The sequence below is a fragment of the Carcharhinus amblyrhynchos genome, chromosome 12 (genome assembly GCF_965287045.1).
Source record: "Carcharhinus amblyrhynchos chromosome 12, sCarAmb.v2.hapA, whole genome shotgun sequence".
NCBI lineage: Eukaryota > Metazoa > Chordata > Chondrichthyes > Carcharhiniformes > Carcharhinidae > Carcharhinus > Carcharhinus amblyrhynchos.
Window position 1 is genome coordinate 19,248,948 of NC_137335.1, and position 17,988 is coordinate 19,266,935.

At 40.6% G+C, this 17,988-nt stretch overlaps 1 protein-coding gene across 1 annotated transcript in view; it reads right to left on the reverse strand.

Annotated features, from left to right (window-relative positions):
* Positions 1–7,936: 7,936 nt before the first annotated feature.
* The window catches only part of LOC145350822 (heterogeneous nuclear ribonucleoprotein L-like), a 33,229-nt gene continuing 23,177 nt past the window's right edge, over positions 7,937–17,988 (reverse strand). Inside the window, exons 8-13 of the mRNA XM_080200158.1 lie at positions 15,487–15,686; positions 15,011–15,132; positions 14,718–14,919; positions 11,404–11,461; positions 10,545–10,640; positions 7,937–8,555 (exon numbers count right to left, since the gene is read on the reverse strand). Coding sequence (XP_080056284.1) covers positions 8,500–8,555; positions 10,545–10,640; positions 11,404–11,461; positions 14,718–14,919; positions 15,011–15,132; positions 15,487–15,686 — 734 coding nt within the window. The 3' untranslated portion in view covers positions 7,937–8,499. The remainder of the gene's footprint in view (positions 8,556–10,544; positions 10,641–11,403; positions 11,462–14,717; positions 14,920–15,010; positions 15,133–15,486; positions 15,687–17,988) is intronic.

Here is a 17,988-nt window from a genome sequence, read left to right on the forward strand (position 1 = left end):
AGTATCAGACGAGTTGAAATTTCCACCAATTAAGTTCTAGGAAAATCAAAGCCAGGGGCTGGAATTCTCTGACCTCACCCACAGCTGGGATTATTGGATCCCAGTGCAGTCCCCATGGAGATTTGGCTGAACATCAAATTTTCCATTCTTGTTGGCAGCAGTAGCAGGACGTGTGAGGCGGGAGAATTCCAGCTTGGAGCTTTACCAGAAATTCAGTTTCCTACCCATTGGCTCCATCCCTCTCCCTGGCCACCAAGACTAAAGTAGACTGTTCGCAATGTTGGCATTCAATTCAGGCCAGAGCTAAGCTTCCAAGCCCGTACCCTCTCCATAATCAAGGCTACCTATTTCCATATTGCCACATCACCAGTCCCCACACCCATTGCTGAAACTCTTACCCATGCCTTTGTATCAAGAGTCTAATTATTCCAGTGCCCTCTTGGCCAATCTCTAGCTTCCACACTCTGTAAATTTCATCTCCTCCACAACTCTGCTGTTCCTATCCTATTCCTACCTGTATCCCACCCTCTCATTACTGCAGTGCTCAGTGACTTCCATTCGCTTTTGATCCAGCAACACCACAGAATTAAAATGTCCACCCTTCATTTAATCTCTGCCTGACCTCCTCCCTCCCCATCTCTGTAATCTCCTCCACTCCTGCAACTCTTCTTGAACTTTGTGTCCCTCTTGTGCATTCCCAATTTTCTTTGACACACCATCAGTGGCTGAGCTTTCAGCTTTAAACACCAGAATATCCTCCTAAATCTCTCTTCCTCACTCATTTAATCCATTTTTTAAAATGTGTCTCATTGGCCACAGTTTGCTCACCTATCCAAATATCATTTACATGGTTTGATGTAAAGTTTTGTCTGATAACTCTCCTGTGGAGCACATTGGGATGTTTCACTATGTTAAAGGTACGATATAAATGCATATTTTCATTGACTTAAAGTGGCACAAGAAACTAAAGCATAAATGGGATTTGCCTTCCATTCAGCTAATCTTATGAATTACTTGGTAACAAGAAAGCAATTTTCTTCATACTCATCGTGGGGAAAATTAAGTTACTAAGACAATAAATGTAAATCATGTGTACATATTTAAATAATTTATATAGTACTTTATCAGGTTCTAAATCTTTCCGGGCACTTCATGCCATGCATTATTTGTAAGGGTACATGAATAGGAAAGGTTTAGAGGGATATGGGCCAAATGCAGGCAAATGGGACTAGTTCTATTTAGGAAACCTGGTTGGCATGGAGGGGTGGGGCCGAAGGTCCTGTTTCCATGCTGTATATCTCTGTGACTCTTTTTCTGTATTGCAGAATCTTCTTACACAGGAATCCAATGGCAAGGCAGCTATCAATTAAATCCAGGTTAAAAATTGACAGACCCTCCTTGTGCACTGTAAAAATCCTGAGATTGTGTTGAACCCTTCAGAAGGTGAGAGTGCAGAGCACCGGACTCTCCGAGAAGGTGTTTCTCAATTAGACAAAAGAATCCAAATGCCACTGACTTTCTCAAAGAAGGTTTGAGTACCTGGACACAAAAGTAAAACATGGGCAGAAAATCGACAGTTAAGCCATAACAATATGCTGCAAGGCAAACACGAAAAGATTAACTTCATTACCAATAATCAATACTGTAAAGATGTTCACAGTATTGATAACTGGTCATGAAGTTGATTGCTGGTTGGAATGTATCAACAATATGGATATTTAAGGCAGTCCCCTGGAAATGTTCTGCACTGTTAGGAAAGTTATTTTGTTTGGTATGTTTCACAACCTCTGGACACCCCCAAGTGCTTTACATGTGCTATTGAAATGTAATCACTTCTCCACTCCAGAGGTTTGTTCCAGCATTGGATACATATAAGGCTGTGATAGACCCACAGGAAATTAAAGGTTTTGGAAGGAGTGGGTGTAGGTGGGGAAATGAAGACCAAGATCAGCATTGAGCATACTGAATGGCAGAGGCAGGTTGTTGGGCCGTGTGGTCTACTCCTGCTCGTAATTCTTGTATTCACGTAGAAAATTGGTTTATGCACAGTAAGCTTCCAGAAACAGCAGTGTGAGAGACAACCAGATTATGTGTTTTCAGTCGTGCTGTTTGAGGGATAAATGTTGGCCAGGTCACTGGAGGAGAATGTTCTCTACAAACAGTTAAACAGTAGTATAAAGCTTATTACACTCCAACACGATCTGATTGAAACTGAACTTTTCTGGCATGCATTCTCTATATTTTTCTTTGCAAAAATGACAGAAATGATAAATTATAATGCCTCAAGCAAATGGCAAGTCATACAATGACTTTGTGCAACAGTCAGTCATCTCATTGCACTCTTTCCTGTATACAAAGTTGTACCATGGCAACTTTATCCAAACTTACCAAAACAAAGAGGCCCCACATGAAGTAATGTATTATATACAATCTCCTATCCACCTTCCCTGCTGTAATGTAGAATCTGCCCTTGTGTATCTGTGACGACTTTTCCTCGCCAAAGTGGCTATTTCATTTATTTTGTCATCACTGGTGAGACTTAGTACTTGATACTTAGTACTTATAATCTAAGTGGTTAATGGCACTGCCAGGTCTCAGGCTGGATCCAAAGCCAGTGTTGGGTTAATCAACAGTTGGCCTCAGTATCTCTAGGATGACAATCTGGTAAATTGTCTGCTGATGATCACTGGGATGCAAAGTGTGCAATTTAACAAAAACACAGGCCTATATTACAACAGTGGTTTCATTTCAGTGACTGTAAAACATTTTGGATGTTCTGATTTCATGGGCATCATATACATCCTTTTTTTTTCATTCATGAATACTTGTGGGTTGAAAATTTAATCTGAAACTCTAAGGTCTGACCACCAATTTCTAAATTAAACTCCCAGCCCTGTTCATTGCTGCTATTCGGGAACACTAAACAGCCTTTGAGCTGTGCTTCTTCATTGGCTTAACTAGTGGGTAACTGAGCCACAACAGATAACAGGAAACTTCCCAGTTTCAATTCCCACTCCATACAGTTAACTGCTCACTGCCAGATAGTGTTACCCCAGGCTAGGTGGAGTGGAGGAAAATAAACTCTCGTTTCCACTCTTTCAGGTATCAGGTGAGAACAGGACAGGACTTGGCTGTGATGCTTCCCATAGTTGAACACCCCATCAGTCTACACAGCGATATACTGCTCGAAACACAGCTCCATAAAATAGGGCTTCTTCTAAAAAATTCTACTGCCCCTCTCCCAAGACAAATTCTATTAAACAATCCAACAACACTGCACGTCTAGTGCCATTAACTTAGTAGAACATTCCTAAGGTACTTCATTGGAATTTATCACTGAATTTGACACTGAAGCACCCAAAGAGATATTAGGACAGGTGGCCTGGGAGGAAATAGAGAGGAGGGAATTCTGGAGCTCAAGTTCTAGGCAGCTAAGGGAACAGTTCCCAGTGATAGAGACATCGAAATCAGGAATGTGCAAGAGGCTAGATTTTTTTAAATTACCGTCACAAGTAGGCTTACATTAATAGTGCAATGAAGTTACTGTGAAAATCCCCTAGTCACCACACTCCGGCACCTGTTCAGGTACACTGAAGGAGAATTTAGCATGGCCAATGCACCTAACCAGCACCTCTTTTGGACTGTTGGAGGAAACTGGAGCACCCAGAGGAAACCCACACAAACACAGGGAAAACGTAACGTGCAGACTCCGCAGTGATCCAAGCTGGGAATTGAATCCGGGTCCCTGGCACTGTGAGGCAGCAGTGCCAACCACTGTGCCACAGAATTGCAGGAGAGTCAACATCGCAATTGTTGCAGGGCTGAAAGCGATTACAGAGACAGAGGTCCATGAAGGAATTTATAAATGGATGAGAATTCTAAAATCAATGCATCATCAGACTGCAAGTCAATGCTGACATGAGCACAGGTGAGATCCAGCAGCAGATCAGTAGAACTGGAAAAAGAAGTCCCATTTATATAATTTTAATATTAGACACGTCAGAGAAACTGGCTCCCTGAATAATCTAAGTGGTTAATGGCACTGCCAGGACTCAGGTTGGATCAAAAGCCAGTGTTGGGTCAATCAACAGTTGGCCTCAGTATCTCTAGGATGACAATTTGGTAAATTGTCTGCTGATGATCACTAAGATGCAAAGTGTGCAAATTAACAAAATAGAACAGGCTCAGGCCACCATGGCATTTTATACAGTCTCATGGTATGTCAACATTCAGATATGAAGAACTTGCACTTATATTGCATCCTCACAGCAACTAGACATCCCAAACTACATTACCTCCAATTAAGTACTTTTTGAAATATATCACCGTTGTAATTCAGAAAATGCAGAGACATTTTGCACACAGCAAGGTCCAAACAGCAACGTGATATTGACCAGATATATTTATTCTTTTCAGGTGATAGGTTCCTGGATAAACACAGGACACAAGAGTATCCCATGTTCATCTTCCAAATTGTGACATAAGACCTTCGACTTCCATTTCAGAGGGCAAATAGAGACTTTGTTTAAACTCTCATTGAAAGATGGCAACTCCAACAGTGCAATTCCCTCCCTACAACTTTGCACTGTCACTGGAATGAGACTTGAACCCACAATCTTCCAACTCAGCTGTGGTCACCTGTGCACGATATATATGAGAGCTGTGGCAGATTCAGCATCTGCAGGAGAGGACTAGTAAGAAACAACAGGATATCAGATACGAACTGCGTTGATTTTGGATTTATTAACAAGATCCATTCATTTATTTAAACATTGTTCAGAGTCTTCTATCAGAAAAGGCAATAGTATTTCATGTGTCTGTTTCGAATGCCGACGACCCACTGTCATGATGCAAACCTCTGGCCACAAGGGAGATCAAAAGTAATGCCTCCATCAGCTTGCAAGTGTAACCCCACTCTGTGTTCTCTGCCTCCTATGCTGTTCCATTGAAATTCAATGGTAAGGATCATAAGTTTTAGCAACTGGGTATCAACGTGGAACCGTTCAGGATTCTTCTTCATTTCCCCTAACCATATCCCTTCTTCCAATTATAGCCATTTCAATGTGTTCACAATCATCTCTTACTTTTCCTTTCTTTTGGCACTGAACAATCAGTCCTCAACAAAGGCCTTAGTGTCATACCCTTACACCTGCACCCCAATCATTTCAAGCTGGCACAAAATGGAGCTCTTCTTCCAATTCCTTCACTTCCCTACACACTTTGTGTTCACATAGGTGACTCTTCCTTCTGTATTCAGAATTCTTATTCCACGTGGACCTGTCCTTCTGGTCTCACTCTATCAGTGTGACAATGGCTGTCTTAATTTTTCTGCTCTCCTCATTTGTTTAAACCTATTTCCCTCTGAAATTGCAACACTCATCTTCCATAGTCTCACAATGTCAGCCTGCTTTTACCTCCTTTCCAAAATCCACACACAGGACTGCACTGGTAGACCCATTGATTCAGCCTGTTCTTGTCACCCTCCCCCCCCCCACCCCTCAAATTATTTCTTCCCATCTTTACTACTTTTGTCTTGTCTACTCTTTTCTTATGTTTGTAACTTCCAATGCCCTCCATCACTTTGATAATTTCTTGTTCTCCTGGCCCTAATCTGTTTTTGATTTGATTACTGTCACATGTATTAATAAAAGTGTTGTTTCTTGTGTGCTAATACAAAGCTTACTGTTCATAGAGAAGAAAACAAGTGTGCAGAATGCAGTGTTAGTCAGAGCTAGGCTGTAGAGAAAGATCAACTTAATGGAAGGCGAGTCTATTCAAAAATCTGACAGCAGCAGGGAAGACGTTGTTCTTGAGTTGGTACATGACCTTAAGACTTTTTGCATTTTTTTCCCCAAAGCAAGGCTGTGGCAGAATGTCTAGGGTGCATGGGGTCCTTAATTACACTGGCTGCTTTGCTGAGGCAGTGGGAAGTGTAGACAGAGTCAATAGTTGGAAGCATAGATGTTCAAATTCTTGACAATTCCCCATCAGGATGGTTTGCAGGCTATCTCTCCTCCACCTGGCTACACTTGTTCTCACACTGGACTACTTTTAACTCTTGATTACTTTGTCCAGATAAAAGGAATGCGATGAGGACATACTTGGGTTCTTGGTTTGCCTGTTATTTTATGAATTTTTTAAAAAAATTCATTAGTGGGATCTCAGCATTGTAGACAAGGCCATAATTTATCATCCATTCCTAAAACCTTTGACAACCACCTTTTTAAACTGGTGCTATTTGAATTGCTGCTGTAGGTCCTGTTATGGAGGAACTACCAGGGTTTTTAACTCAGTAGGTGAAGAAATGGCAACAGAAGTTCAAAGGCAGGATGGTGTGCAACTTTGCAGGTGATAGTGTTCATTTCATTTGGTGCCCTTGTTCTTCCAGATTGTAGAGTGATTGGTTTGGAAGGTGCTGTCAATGATTTGATGAGTTCCCACAGAGAAATTTGTAAACTATATATACCACCACAAATTGGGAAGGCAACAGATGTTTAGGATGGTGGATGGGGTGCTGAAAAATGTGTTGTCCTGGATGGTGTTTAAGCTGTACTCATCCAAGCAAAGACAGTATTCCATCACACTCGACTTTACCATCTAGAAGGCAAAGTCAGAGATTCAGGGTGATAATAGTATCGAACCTCAAATGTGGTTTAAATTCTCTTTTGTTGAAGATAGTCATTAATTGACACAAATTTTATCAGCCCAAGCCAGAATATTGTCCAGGTTTTGCTGCAGGAAGCGTGCACAGCTTCAGTGTCTTGAGATATTGCAAATGGAGCAGAACACTGCATTTATCAGTGAACAGCCATTAAGTTGAAGATAGCTAAGCAAACAACACTACTCTGAGGAACTTTAGTGATGTCCTGGGGCCGAAATGACTGGCCACCAACAAGCCTTTGACTTTAATTGCATTTATAGTATGGCTCCAGCCAATGGTGGGTTTTCTCCCCTTGCTTCCTTAAATTTTGCAATGCCCCTTTATGCTACACTCAGTTGAATGCAGCCTCTAGAATTCAGCTCTTTGGACCAAAACCATAATGAGGTAGCCTTGATGATCCGAGCATGGTTAAGACAAGTAAGGAATTCCTTTTTTCCTAACTCCAAAGATTCATGATGTGTGTTGTGCAGGCTGCCATAGAATATATTCATAGCCAAGAAAATACATTTTTACACTTTAGGGAAGACAAAGAAGCAGGAAAGGAATTTTGATCTTATTAATCCACAAGAAAGCCTTTTCAATGTTCTTGTCATTTAATCTTTCCTATCTTGCATCCTATCTCAGACTTTCCCTTAAGTTTATTCTTTCCCCCATTATACTTTACACCTGCTACGTTTTTCCAGATTATCAAATTAGTCAGAATTCCAGCATCAGCAAGATTTTGCTTTTGTTAGTTTACGAAGTGTACCATTCAACTCAAAACACACATGATTCTGCGATGCATATTGTTAAAAAGGTCCCTTGCATGGTGCCAGGCAGTTGTCATAACTGTTTGATAATTACTTTGCTGTTGCCATTTACAGCTTGTCATATGCAAAGGAAAATACACTTTTATTACAGAGCAAGTATTATGTTCACATGAAGGAGAGCAGTAACTTGGTTAACAAGCAGTTTACAATTTAATACGGTCTAACATTTTCTCTAAGAATATCAGTACGTCTTTAACTAAGTGGCTCAAAAAGAACACGCTTGGCAGTGAAATCTCAGAACTGGGGAAAATAAGCTAATAAACAGCCCAAACTTGAAGATCAAACCACAGAACAGGTTTTCCCCACATGCATCATACATCAGATAGTGTGGGGATGTAAGGGGAGAGGGAGAAGAAATAAATAGTAAGAGGCCTAGTTACAAAATTAGCTTTTCAGTTCTAACAAGTTGACCAATTTTAGTTTCATAACCTTTACTTATTATTGCTAATAGAGAAACACTCCACAGTTACTGGTAATAATTCTTTAATGAGTACTGAACCACAGCAAGAATTAACATGTGGCAACAAGCCATACATATACCAAGTACAGGTATAGTGTTCAAAATCACTATGCTGGCACAGTTTGTAGTACACAGAACTCTCCAGATGACAACAGTATTTAGTTTCAAGTGAAATTAACTTGCAAACTACATTTCCCAAAATGATAATTCTAATTATGTCACTGGAGAGAAGTACCTTTAAATTGATGAAAATGCCTCAAGCAGATTTTTTTTATTAAACCACTTGCATAGTTCTAATTTACAAGGTCACTTGCATAAACAATTAAGCTAAGTACTGACACACTGACTGCAAAGAAAATTACTGAGAAAAGGAACACTTAGTTAAATGTCTACTTTTACACTGATACAATTCTGAAAAAAGTTACAATTTAAACTGACCAAAAAAAATCTTTCACTTAGTAGGTGCAAGACAAGACACTAGAAATCTAGATATTTCAAAATTTGAAAAGGGCCCATTTAAGTTGACTACAAGTGTTAATTCAAAATCCTCTTCAAACTTTAGTTGATCTTCATGCATGAGACATGGTGGAAAAGCAGAGTTTCAAGGTGTAAGGATATGGCCCATCTAAAAATACAATTGAATTTCATTTTTAAAAATTGCATTAAACAGTGTAAACAAATTAAAATATACATTTAAAAACAATGTTACCATCTGCAGAATCCCATGCCATTAATTCATAAATTGGAATTAAAAATCAGTTTATTCCTACTTATAAAATTTCTCATTGCATAGATATTATGTAAATTGAAATCATTTGTGAATTCAAATATTTAGTATAATTCTATTATTTTGCCATGACCTACTGTAACAATGTAGCCATAGCATAAATCAAAAATTCATCCTATACTAAAACGTTCTGAAATTATTGAAGCAGTAGCTAGCACTGCTGCCTCAGAGCACCAGGGACCTAGGTTCTATTCTGGCCTTGGGTGATTGTGTGGAGTTTGCACATTTTCCCTGTGTCTGTGAGAGTTTCCTCAGTCCAAAGATGTGCAGGTTAGGTTGACTGGCATGCTAAATTGCCCTATAGTGTTGGGGGATTAGTGGGTTTAACAGGGATGGGGCCTAGGTGAGATAGTTGTTGGTGCAGACTTGATGGGCTGAATGGCCTATTTTCCACATTGCAGGGATTCTAATCATTCACAGGCTATTTTGACAACATCAACCCATTAGTTATTTGCTTTAGGACTTTGAACAATGTAGATATACAACTTTTACAAAATGTTCAACTTCAATCAATTGCTATCTTTGTTCACTAAAGTTACAATTAAATTCTGCCATTCACAACCAACCAGAAATTTCTGTAATGTACAACTGTCCAATCCAAAAATTGCTTTAGCAAAATTTAAGACACTAGACCAAGATGTGGAATTCAATTCTTCTGAACATACAAGCCTGCCTCAACAAATTCCATTACTTCAAGCCTAAATTGAAAAAATACTCCGATATTGTTACTGACAACATAGTAGCAAATGTGATAATTGCCCTCTAATATTCAGTTTTTTCTCCAATGCCCCAAGAAAATCTCAAATACTGCTCCCAATACTCATTCTTGTTTGCCTTTTTGAACTAACCCTCTCCCATCGAAAATGTGCAAACTCATGTGGTGATTATCTGTAATCTGTACAACATGAGGATTCAGCTTTCTGGCTGTTTTCTGTCAATATTTCATGACTTGCATGCATATTTCACTCCCCTTTTTGAGGGAGGTGACCTTCACAACTAGTGCATACCAACTCCCCATACAACATGCAATCCTAAGTACTGATGTATTTAAAATTTCACACTTGTAAATGCTGTGATCATATAAAATTGTATGGAAATAAAGGCTAATTATTTATTTGAATGTGGATTTATACAAAAAAAATTTAGCTGGCTGTTTTTGTTAGTTGCCTCAGAATTCAGAAGAAATATCTTTAGCTGCATTTACAGCTGGGAGAATGAATGAGCAAACTCACTGTATCACAGCCAGTTTCAGATTCCAAATAAAAACAGAAAATGCTCGAAAATACTCAGATCTGGCAGCATCTGTGGAGAGATGTTTCAGGTCTTAATAAAGGGCCACCAACTGAAACATGAACTTTGTTTCTCTTCCACAGATGTTGTCAGACCTGTTGGGTATTTCAGACCCCAGCTGTGCCACCAGGACATAAATGAGCATGATTAAGTGTGTCGGCCCCCTCCCCTAAATGAATAAGGAACAAAGTGGGCTACTCTTTTACCCTCCCTGAAGGATTTGTACACACAATGAATTAGGAAACAGTTGCTGTCCAAAGCACAGGCAGGATAGATGTCACACTCTGGTCTCATTCACAACTTGAGAAATGCAGTCCTAATGACAGCTGAGTAGCATTTTCCCCAAACTTCCCACATTAGCGACCATGGGGCAGAAAAGGCCACCAATTAGGCCTCAGGTAACTGGAAGGCCATTTAAATTCACCATACAAATGTATCCACTTCAAGCTCAGGCTCCAGAGGCAAAGAGAATCCTTATCTGTCATACAATCTGAACATTTTAATCTTTGATCATCCCATTTATCATGGAACACTTACTTGTGTTTTTCATCTGGAAATGATTCAGAACAGTTAGTGCTTCCACAGCATCGCTTTTCGACTCCCACTCCAACAGGCCAGACAAACTCCTGTCAGCTAGAAAGTAGACAGATCATCGGCATCCATTAAAGCAATACTAGAAAGCCACTGTAATCTGGTGTCAACACTATCTGGTCAGTAGTGACTTCACATGCCATGTAGTCTGAAAATGGTCACAAGCCCACCTTTACGCATTGTGGGCCCACCATCAAAAAACCTTTCTGCAGATGAAGGCGAGGTTGAAAACATCACAAAATCCAGGCTTTAAAACCAATTATCAGCTCAAAGTACATAGACTTTAAGATCCTACTCTACGTGGCTTCGCTCCACCCATGAAACTACCTTTGAGCCAAAAAACAGGCCAAATTTAGATACCTCTGCTCCTCTTCCATCTCCTTCAAATCAATACTTTTATTCTGGAGCTCCCTTTCCTAAATCAACATCCTGAAAAGCCTGCTTTTCTTCATCTAGGCAGTGACTTTCCCGAAGCTCCACTTTCTAAACGTTTGTTCAACGCCCAACTCTTAAAAAAAACCTCATGGATATATAGGTTAATGGTATCAAACTGAAGGGGATGTACAGCTGAAACTGGATTCAAATTACCTCAAATGCAAAGCCAAATAACATTAGAGTCAACAATGACAATACTCAAAGTTGATCTAGTTAAAAAAAAACAAAGCATGGTTAATTCTCAAAACATTAATGAAGATCTTTATCACAAATTAAGTTTTTACAAACTAGCAGAGGATAGAATTGAAGTACTGCCCAATAATTTATTAGACAGTTTTCAATGTCCCAATTTCAGAATTGTATTACTTACATTTCCCAGTAAATGTCTTGAAAGTTCTAAAAGGTTTCAGTTCGCAATCCTCACATACCTAGGCAAGAGACAGAATTGCAAGTGTGAAATATATTATAAACCATGAGGCCAACATCTCAGTACACAACCACCAGTGTAGTATTCTTAATGAATGCAGAATTGTGAACTTTACTCTTCTTAGTACACACTTTTCCTTCCCCTTTATTCCCAAAAGAAAACAATGGATGTTCCTAAAGGAAATGAACCTGGTTTGGGCCTCAAATTGAGCCAAAGCAGTCCTCCAGACTAGATTTTATGTTGTCCCTTTAGCAGTCCAACTAGTCAAACCCCAAAATATTCAGAAACTCCACTGCCAGCATCCTACCCAGTGAACACAGTCTTATTAATACTCTGCAGAATTAGCAGACAGTACTGACAGGTAATTTAGTTGAGTTCAAATCCCAATATCATCAAATTGTGGAATTTAATTAAACAAAACTGCCAATTTCTGTGATGGGGCAGTCAGTTCCAGCTAACCCTGAAGGAACCTAACACCTGGAGACTGGTGCCCAAGTTAGCAGCAAAATACTAAAGACTAGTAAAGTAACATAAAAACAAATTACTGCAGATGCTAAACTAGTTACTAGTAAAGCAACAGCCCGATGATGATCTCTCAGAATCACATCCAACCTCCAAGACTCCAACATCGCTTGGGATTCATCCCATTGGCAGAAACGATCCAGAGGTAGGGAAACGAGGAGGCCAATTGTGTTCACATCAACCACCTGAAATAAGAACTCACCCAGTCTCACACATCCTCCCTTTCCGCTGCAAATTCCCTCCTCAGGCAATTATTTAATTTTATTTCGAAGCCCACAACTGAATCTGATTCACCACACTCTCAGGCAACGTATTCCAGATCCTAACTATTTGCTACACAATAAAGTTTCTCACGTTGCCTGTAGTTTTTGCCAATCACCTACACCAGTGTCCTCTGCTTTACAATCCTTCTGCCAAGGGAAACAATTTATCCTCAACAGACTCATGATTTTCAACGTGTCGTCACCTCCAATGCACCCACAGTTGAAACCTCAGTATCCCTATAATGCAGAAGAAGCCATTCAGCCCATCAAGTCTACACCAACTCAGAGCATCTTACTCCCCTGCCTTATCCCTGTAACACCACACTTTTACCATAGCTAATCTGCCTAACTTAAACATCTTGGGAGAACAAGGGGTAATTTAGCAAATCTGCATGTCTTTGGACTGTGGGAGGAAACCAGAGCACCCAGGGGAAATACACCCAGACACGGAGAATGTGCAAATTCCACACAGACAACGCTAGAATTGAACCAGGGTTCCTGGAGCTATGAGCCAATGCTACTCACTGTGCCATCCATCTCCAGAACTATCCTTGCCTTCACACCCTTCCTAAAAATGGGTCCAGAATTGAATGCAACAGTCCAGCCGACACCAAACTAGCTTAGAGGTCGCCCCAACTTTCTCACTTTTGTACTCAATGCTTGCATTTAAACAGCCCAGGATCATGAATGCCTCTTCAATCATTTTCTCAACCTGCCTCTCCATCTTCAACAATTCCTGCACAAAAACTCAACTCTAACCTGCTCCTACAAGCCTTTGAGAATTGTGCCCTTTGTTTTATCTCTGACTGTTCCTCATGAACCTAAAATGTACCACTTCACAGACTCCAGATCCAAGAAAGCATCTGCTGACTATCACTTCAAGTGACGAAATACAAATACTCTGTTTAATGCCATTTACAGTATGCAATGGCCAAAGGCACAAAATTTACCATTTACAGATGTGGGAAAACAAATGACCAAGAGTCAGCAATGGTGGCACAGTGGTTAGCACCACTGCCTCACAGTGCCAGGGACCCAGTTTCCATTCTGGCCTCTGGTCAGTGTGGAGTTTGCACATTCTCCCCTCGTCTGTGGGGGTTTCCTCAGGGTGCTCCGGTTTCCTCCCAGAGTCTAAAGATGTGCAAGTTAGGTGAATTGGGCATACCAAATTAACCCTAGTCTCCAGGGATTACCAGGGGTTACAGGAATAGGGCCTGGGTGGGATTGTGGGTGGTGCAGACTCAATGGCCCATATGGCCTCATCCTGCACTGTAGGGATTCTAAGAGTCGCTTAGTATCTTCACTGATGAGCTAGCCGAGTGGTATAGTTGCAGGTTGGACTGCAAGAGAACCAATATGAAGTTTGAACTGAGCATTTACCTACCACAGATACAACCGCTTGGATAAGTGACCACAATATAACTTTTAAAAAGGTGAGACTGTTGAAGACTTCCTCCACTGTGTTGTACAGTACAATTGCCATGGAAAGTAGGACATAGCAACCCAAATTGGGCATCTTTTTGGTACTAAGAATCACCGAGAGACTTGCACATCACCGAAGTCTGCTACTTCTCAGGCAAACTCATACCGCACCTCTTTGCTCATCAAACCAAGTCAGGCGCAGAACCTGAACTTCAGGAGATGCAGGCATTGCCTCTTAAACCACCCACATAAATACAAAAAAAAATTAAGTGCCCAGCTGCACACCAACAGAAATAACATTTGTGCAGCCTCTATGAGGAATTTAAAGTTGCTATGCAACTCCATGGTGAAGGGGAATGTTGCCAAAAACTCTTATTACAGCGGCGTACAAGTTTCATTCTGGTGGCACTTGGCAAAGTCTTCACTAATCAATATTCTGGATGGGACAGGGTCATGACAAATCCAGGCACATTAACACAAGAGCAGGTAAAAGTCAATTACTCCAGTTCACCATCTACCACCTTTCTACAAAGGTTCAAAGCAGGACTGTAACAGAGCACTTATCACTAACCAGTATAGTTGTGTTTGCAGCAATAAAACAGCTGGCTTGGCTATTCCAATATTCACTCTCTCCACACTAGAGCCCTTTGGTTGCAATGTGCAAGAACTACAGGATATACTTCAGTGTTAATGTCTAACTGAGGAATCATGGAACTTGGAATTGAATTCATTTATAGAATCCCTGCAGTGCAGAAGGAAGCCATTTGGCTCATTGGGTCTGCACTGAGACTCTCCAACACAGCATCTTATTCAGGCCCAACTCATGCCCCATTCCCATGACCTCATTTACCCTGCTAATACCCCTAATCTATAAATCTTTTGTCTGTGGGATGAAACCAGAGCACCCGGCGGAAACCCACACAGACAACATGCAAATTCCACCCAGTCACTCAAGGCTGGAATTGAACCCAACTCCCTGGCACTATCAGGCAGCAGAGTTAACCACTATGCCGCCTCTTTTCTGCCGCTCCTTCGTACCATAAATCTTACCTCTTGAAATATTTCTTCTGTTACACAAGGTGGAGCATTGAAGAAATGAAGCACATTGGAAGGAGGCTGGATCCTGTTTTTGGCTGCTTGGCCAGGATTAGTGAAGCGGTTATTCCTTGAGTTGGTGAACTCCTTGTAACTATCAGTGCCATCTACCAACTCATACGATTGACTTGGTACAATTGATGCCTGCTTAGAGACACTATATTACAGTTTAAAATATGGAAATTATTAACAGTATGAACATCTAAACTCTTATTTACAATTACACAAAATCTTTAAAAAGTGCTTACCACAAGTTAAGTTTCTTTCCAAACATCTCTACACTGTTTAGATGGGTGATAGCTCGCTCCACAGAAAATTCATCACCCATTTCGACCATGGCAGCATCAGGCATGCTCTTCATGAATTTGACCTAAGAAAAACAAGATTTATAGAACAAATAATAGTTTATTTTTTTTTTTAAAATGGCAGCAGTATCCTGGAGAATCATACAAATTTAGTTACTTTCAATAGCAAATTAGTTTTCTTCATTCTCATCTCCCCAATTTGAATGGCTAAGTAATCTTCAAATACCATGGTTCCAATGTTTTCGATTGTTGGAACAATGCATAGTTTAAAAATGGGATCTGTGCAGAAAAAAAAAATCAACTACTGCTTTGATTCTAGAGTACAGAACTCACTTCAATTCAGAAAAACTTCAAAATTAGATAGAAGCTACAAGCAGGTCTTATCAATCAAGACCAAATAGAAACAAGTCAAGTCTCACCTTTTCAACGTTGCCATAAAGGCAGAGAAGATTGAAGATTTTTTCACAATTCATTTTGTGTGGATTAAGTCCATAAATCATTATAACTTTGCCTTGAGGTACAAACTCAAAGTCAGGAGCAGAGTAGAGATGCATGGGCCTGCTGTTGGAGGAGCGAGCATCCATTCTGTGCGTCAATGCCAGTGGGTTTGGTTGAAAGCCTGTTCGAAGATTGATAAAATTACCCTGTGCCCAATACATACAGCACTTACGAATAGATATAGTAGTAGCAGAAATAGAAACTTTTTTTTGTTTTTATTCCAAGTCAATCAAATCAAGTGCAATTCAGAGTCCCAACAAGTTGAGACATCCCCGATCCAAGCTGACAAGACAGGGTTCTCACCTCCTGCCTTGGGCTTGATCTACATGATCCAAGCTGATTGGAGTAGGCATAGCTCCTCTTCCAAGGCTTGATCTCATTTGCATCTTAGCCAAAAGGCCAAGATGCCACTTTTAAAAATTGCTTCAAAACGAAGCTAAAATGTAACCTAATGACTTTAACCAAGCACAGCATGTCGATACTACATTGATCTTAGCCAAAAGCGCAGCAGTTTTTATTCATGAAGTGTTAGCATCCTTCTCCCTTCTTGTCTTCCATTATTTTATAACTTTGTTTCTTTTAACCTTAGTTAAATATATAGTTCTGTACTACAAAGCAACTACATAAAGGAGTCTTATCTATATTTATTTCCTTCCATTTTTGCATCTGCAACCATCATCACAATTACAGCAAATATTTAAATGTTAACAGCAAGTTAATGACTAATGAGACAAAATTAGTAGCGTACATAACCATACAGTAACGTGCCCATTCTTACCCCCAACTGTAGATAAAACCATGCAGAATACCCATACTACTTACTGGTTTTCACTGACTTCCGAATTACCAGAGTTAATCAGTTGGAAGACACCAGTAGGATGCCGGAGTTCCAAGAGAGTCAGGGGGCACAGGTGAGTGTAGTGGCCATCACTAAAGAGAAGTTTCTGGGGAAATTGAAAGGTCTGAAGGTGGATAAATCACCTAGACCAGATGGACTACACCCCAGGATTCTAAAAGAGATGGCTGAGGAAATTGTGGAGGCATTGATGGTGATCTTTCAGGAATCACTGGAGGCAGGAAGGGTCCCTTTCCAGAGGACTGGAAAGTAGCTAATGTAACACCGTTCTTTAAGGGAGGGAGGCAGCAGACAGGAAATTATAGGCCAGTTAGCCCAAGGTCATCGGCAAGATTTAGAGTCCATTAATAAAGTTGAGACCACAGAGTACTTGGAAGTGCATGATAAAGTAGGACTGAATAAGCACAGCTTTGTCAAGAGTCATGTCTGTCAAATCTTTTAAGAGTTCTTTGAGGAGGCAAGAAGAAGTTAGATAAAGGAGAACCAGTGGATGTGATTTATTTAGATTTCCAGAAGGCCTTTGACAAGGTGCTGCATAGGAGACATAGTATTAAGGGTAAGATCCTGGCATGGACAGAGGATTGGCTGACTGGCAAAAGGTAGAGAGTGGGGATAAAGGGTCTTTTTCAGGATAGTAGCCGGTGACTGGTAAGGTGCCTCAGGGATCGGTGCTGGGACCACAACGTTTCACAATACACATTAACAATTTGGAGGAAGGAACTGAAGGCACTATTGCTAAGTTTGCAGATGATACAAAGATATGTAGAGGCACAGACAGTATTGAGGAAGGAGGACTTGGACTAACTAAGGGAGAGTGGCCAAAAAAAGTGGCAGATGGAATACAACGTGGAAAAAGTGTGAGGCTGTGCACTTTGGAAAGCGGAATGGAGGCATAGGCTATTTTCTAAATGGTAAAATGCTTAGGAAATCAGGAACAAAGGGACTTAGGAGTCATTGTTCAAGATTCTCTTAAGGTTAACATGCAGGTTCAGTCAACAGTTAGGAAGGCAAAAGTAATGTTAGCACTCATGTCAAGAGGGCTATAAGAGCAGGGATGTACTCCTGAGGTGGAATACTCCATTTGGAGCATGGAGTATTGTGAGCAGTTTTGGGCCCCACATCTAAGGGAGGATGTGCTGGCCTTGGGAAAGGTCCATAAGAGATTCACAAGAATGATCCCCAGAATGAAGAGCTGTCGTATGAGGAACGGTTGGGGACTCTGGGTCTGTACTTGTTGGGAGTTTAGAAGGATGAGGGGGATCTTATTGGAAGTTATAGGATACTGCGAAGCCTGGATAGAGTGGACATGGAGAGGATGTTTCCACTAGTAGGAAAAACTAGAACCAGAGGGCACAATCTCAAGCTAAAGGGGTGAGGAGAAATTTCTTCAGCCAAACAGTGGTGAATCTGTGGAACTCTTTGCCCCAGAAGACTGTGGAGGCCAGGTCATTGAGTGTCTTTAAGACAGAGAGAGATAGGTTCTTGATTAATAAGGGGATCAGAGGTAATGGGGATAAGCAGGAGAATGGGGATAAGAAAAATATCAGCCATGGTTGAATGGCAGAGC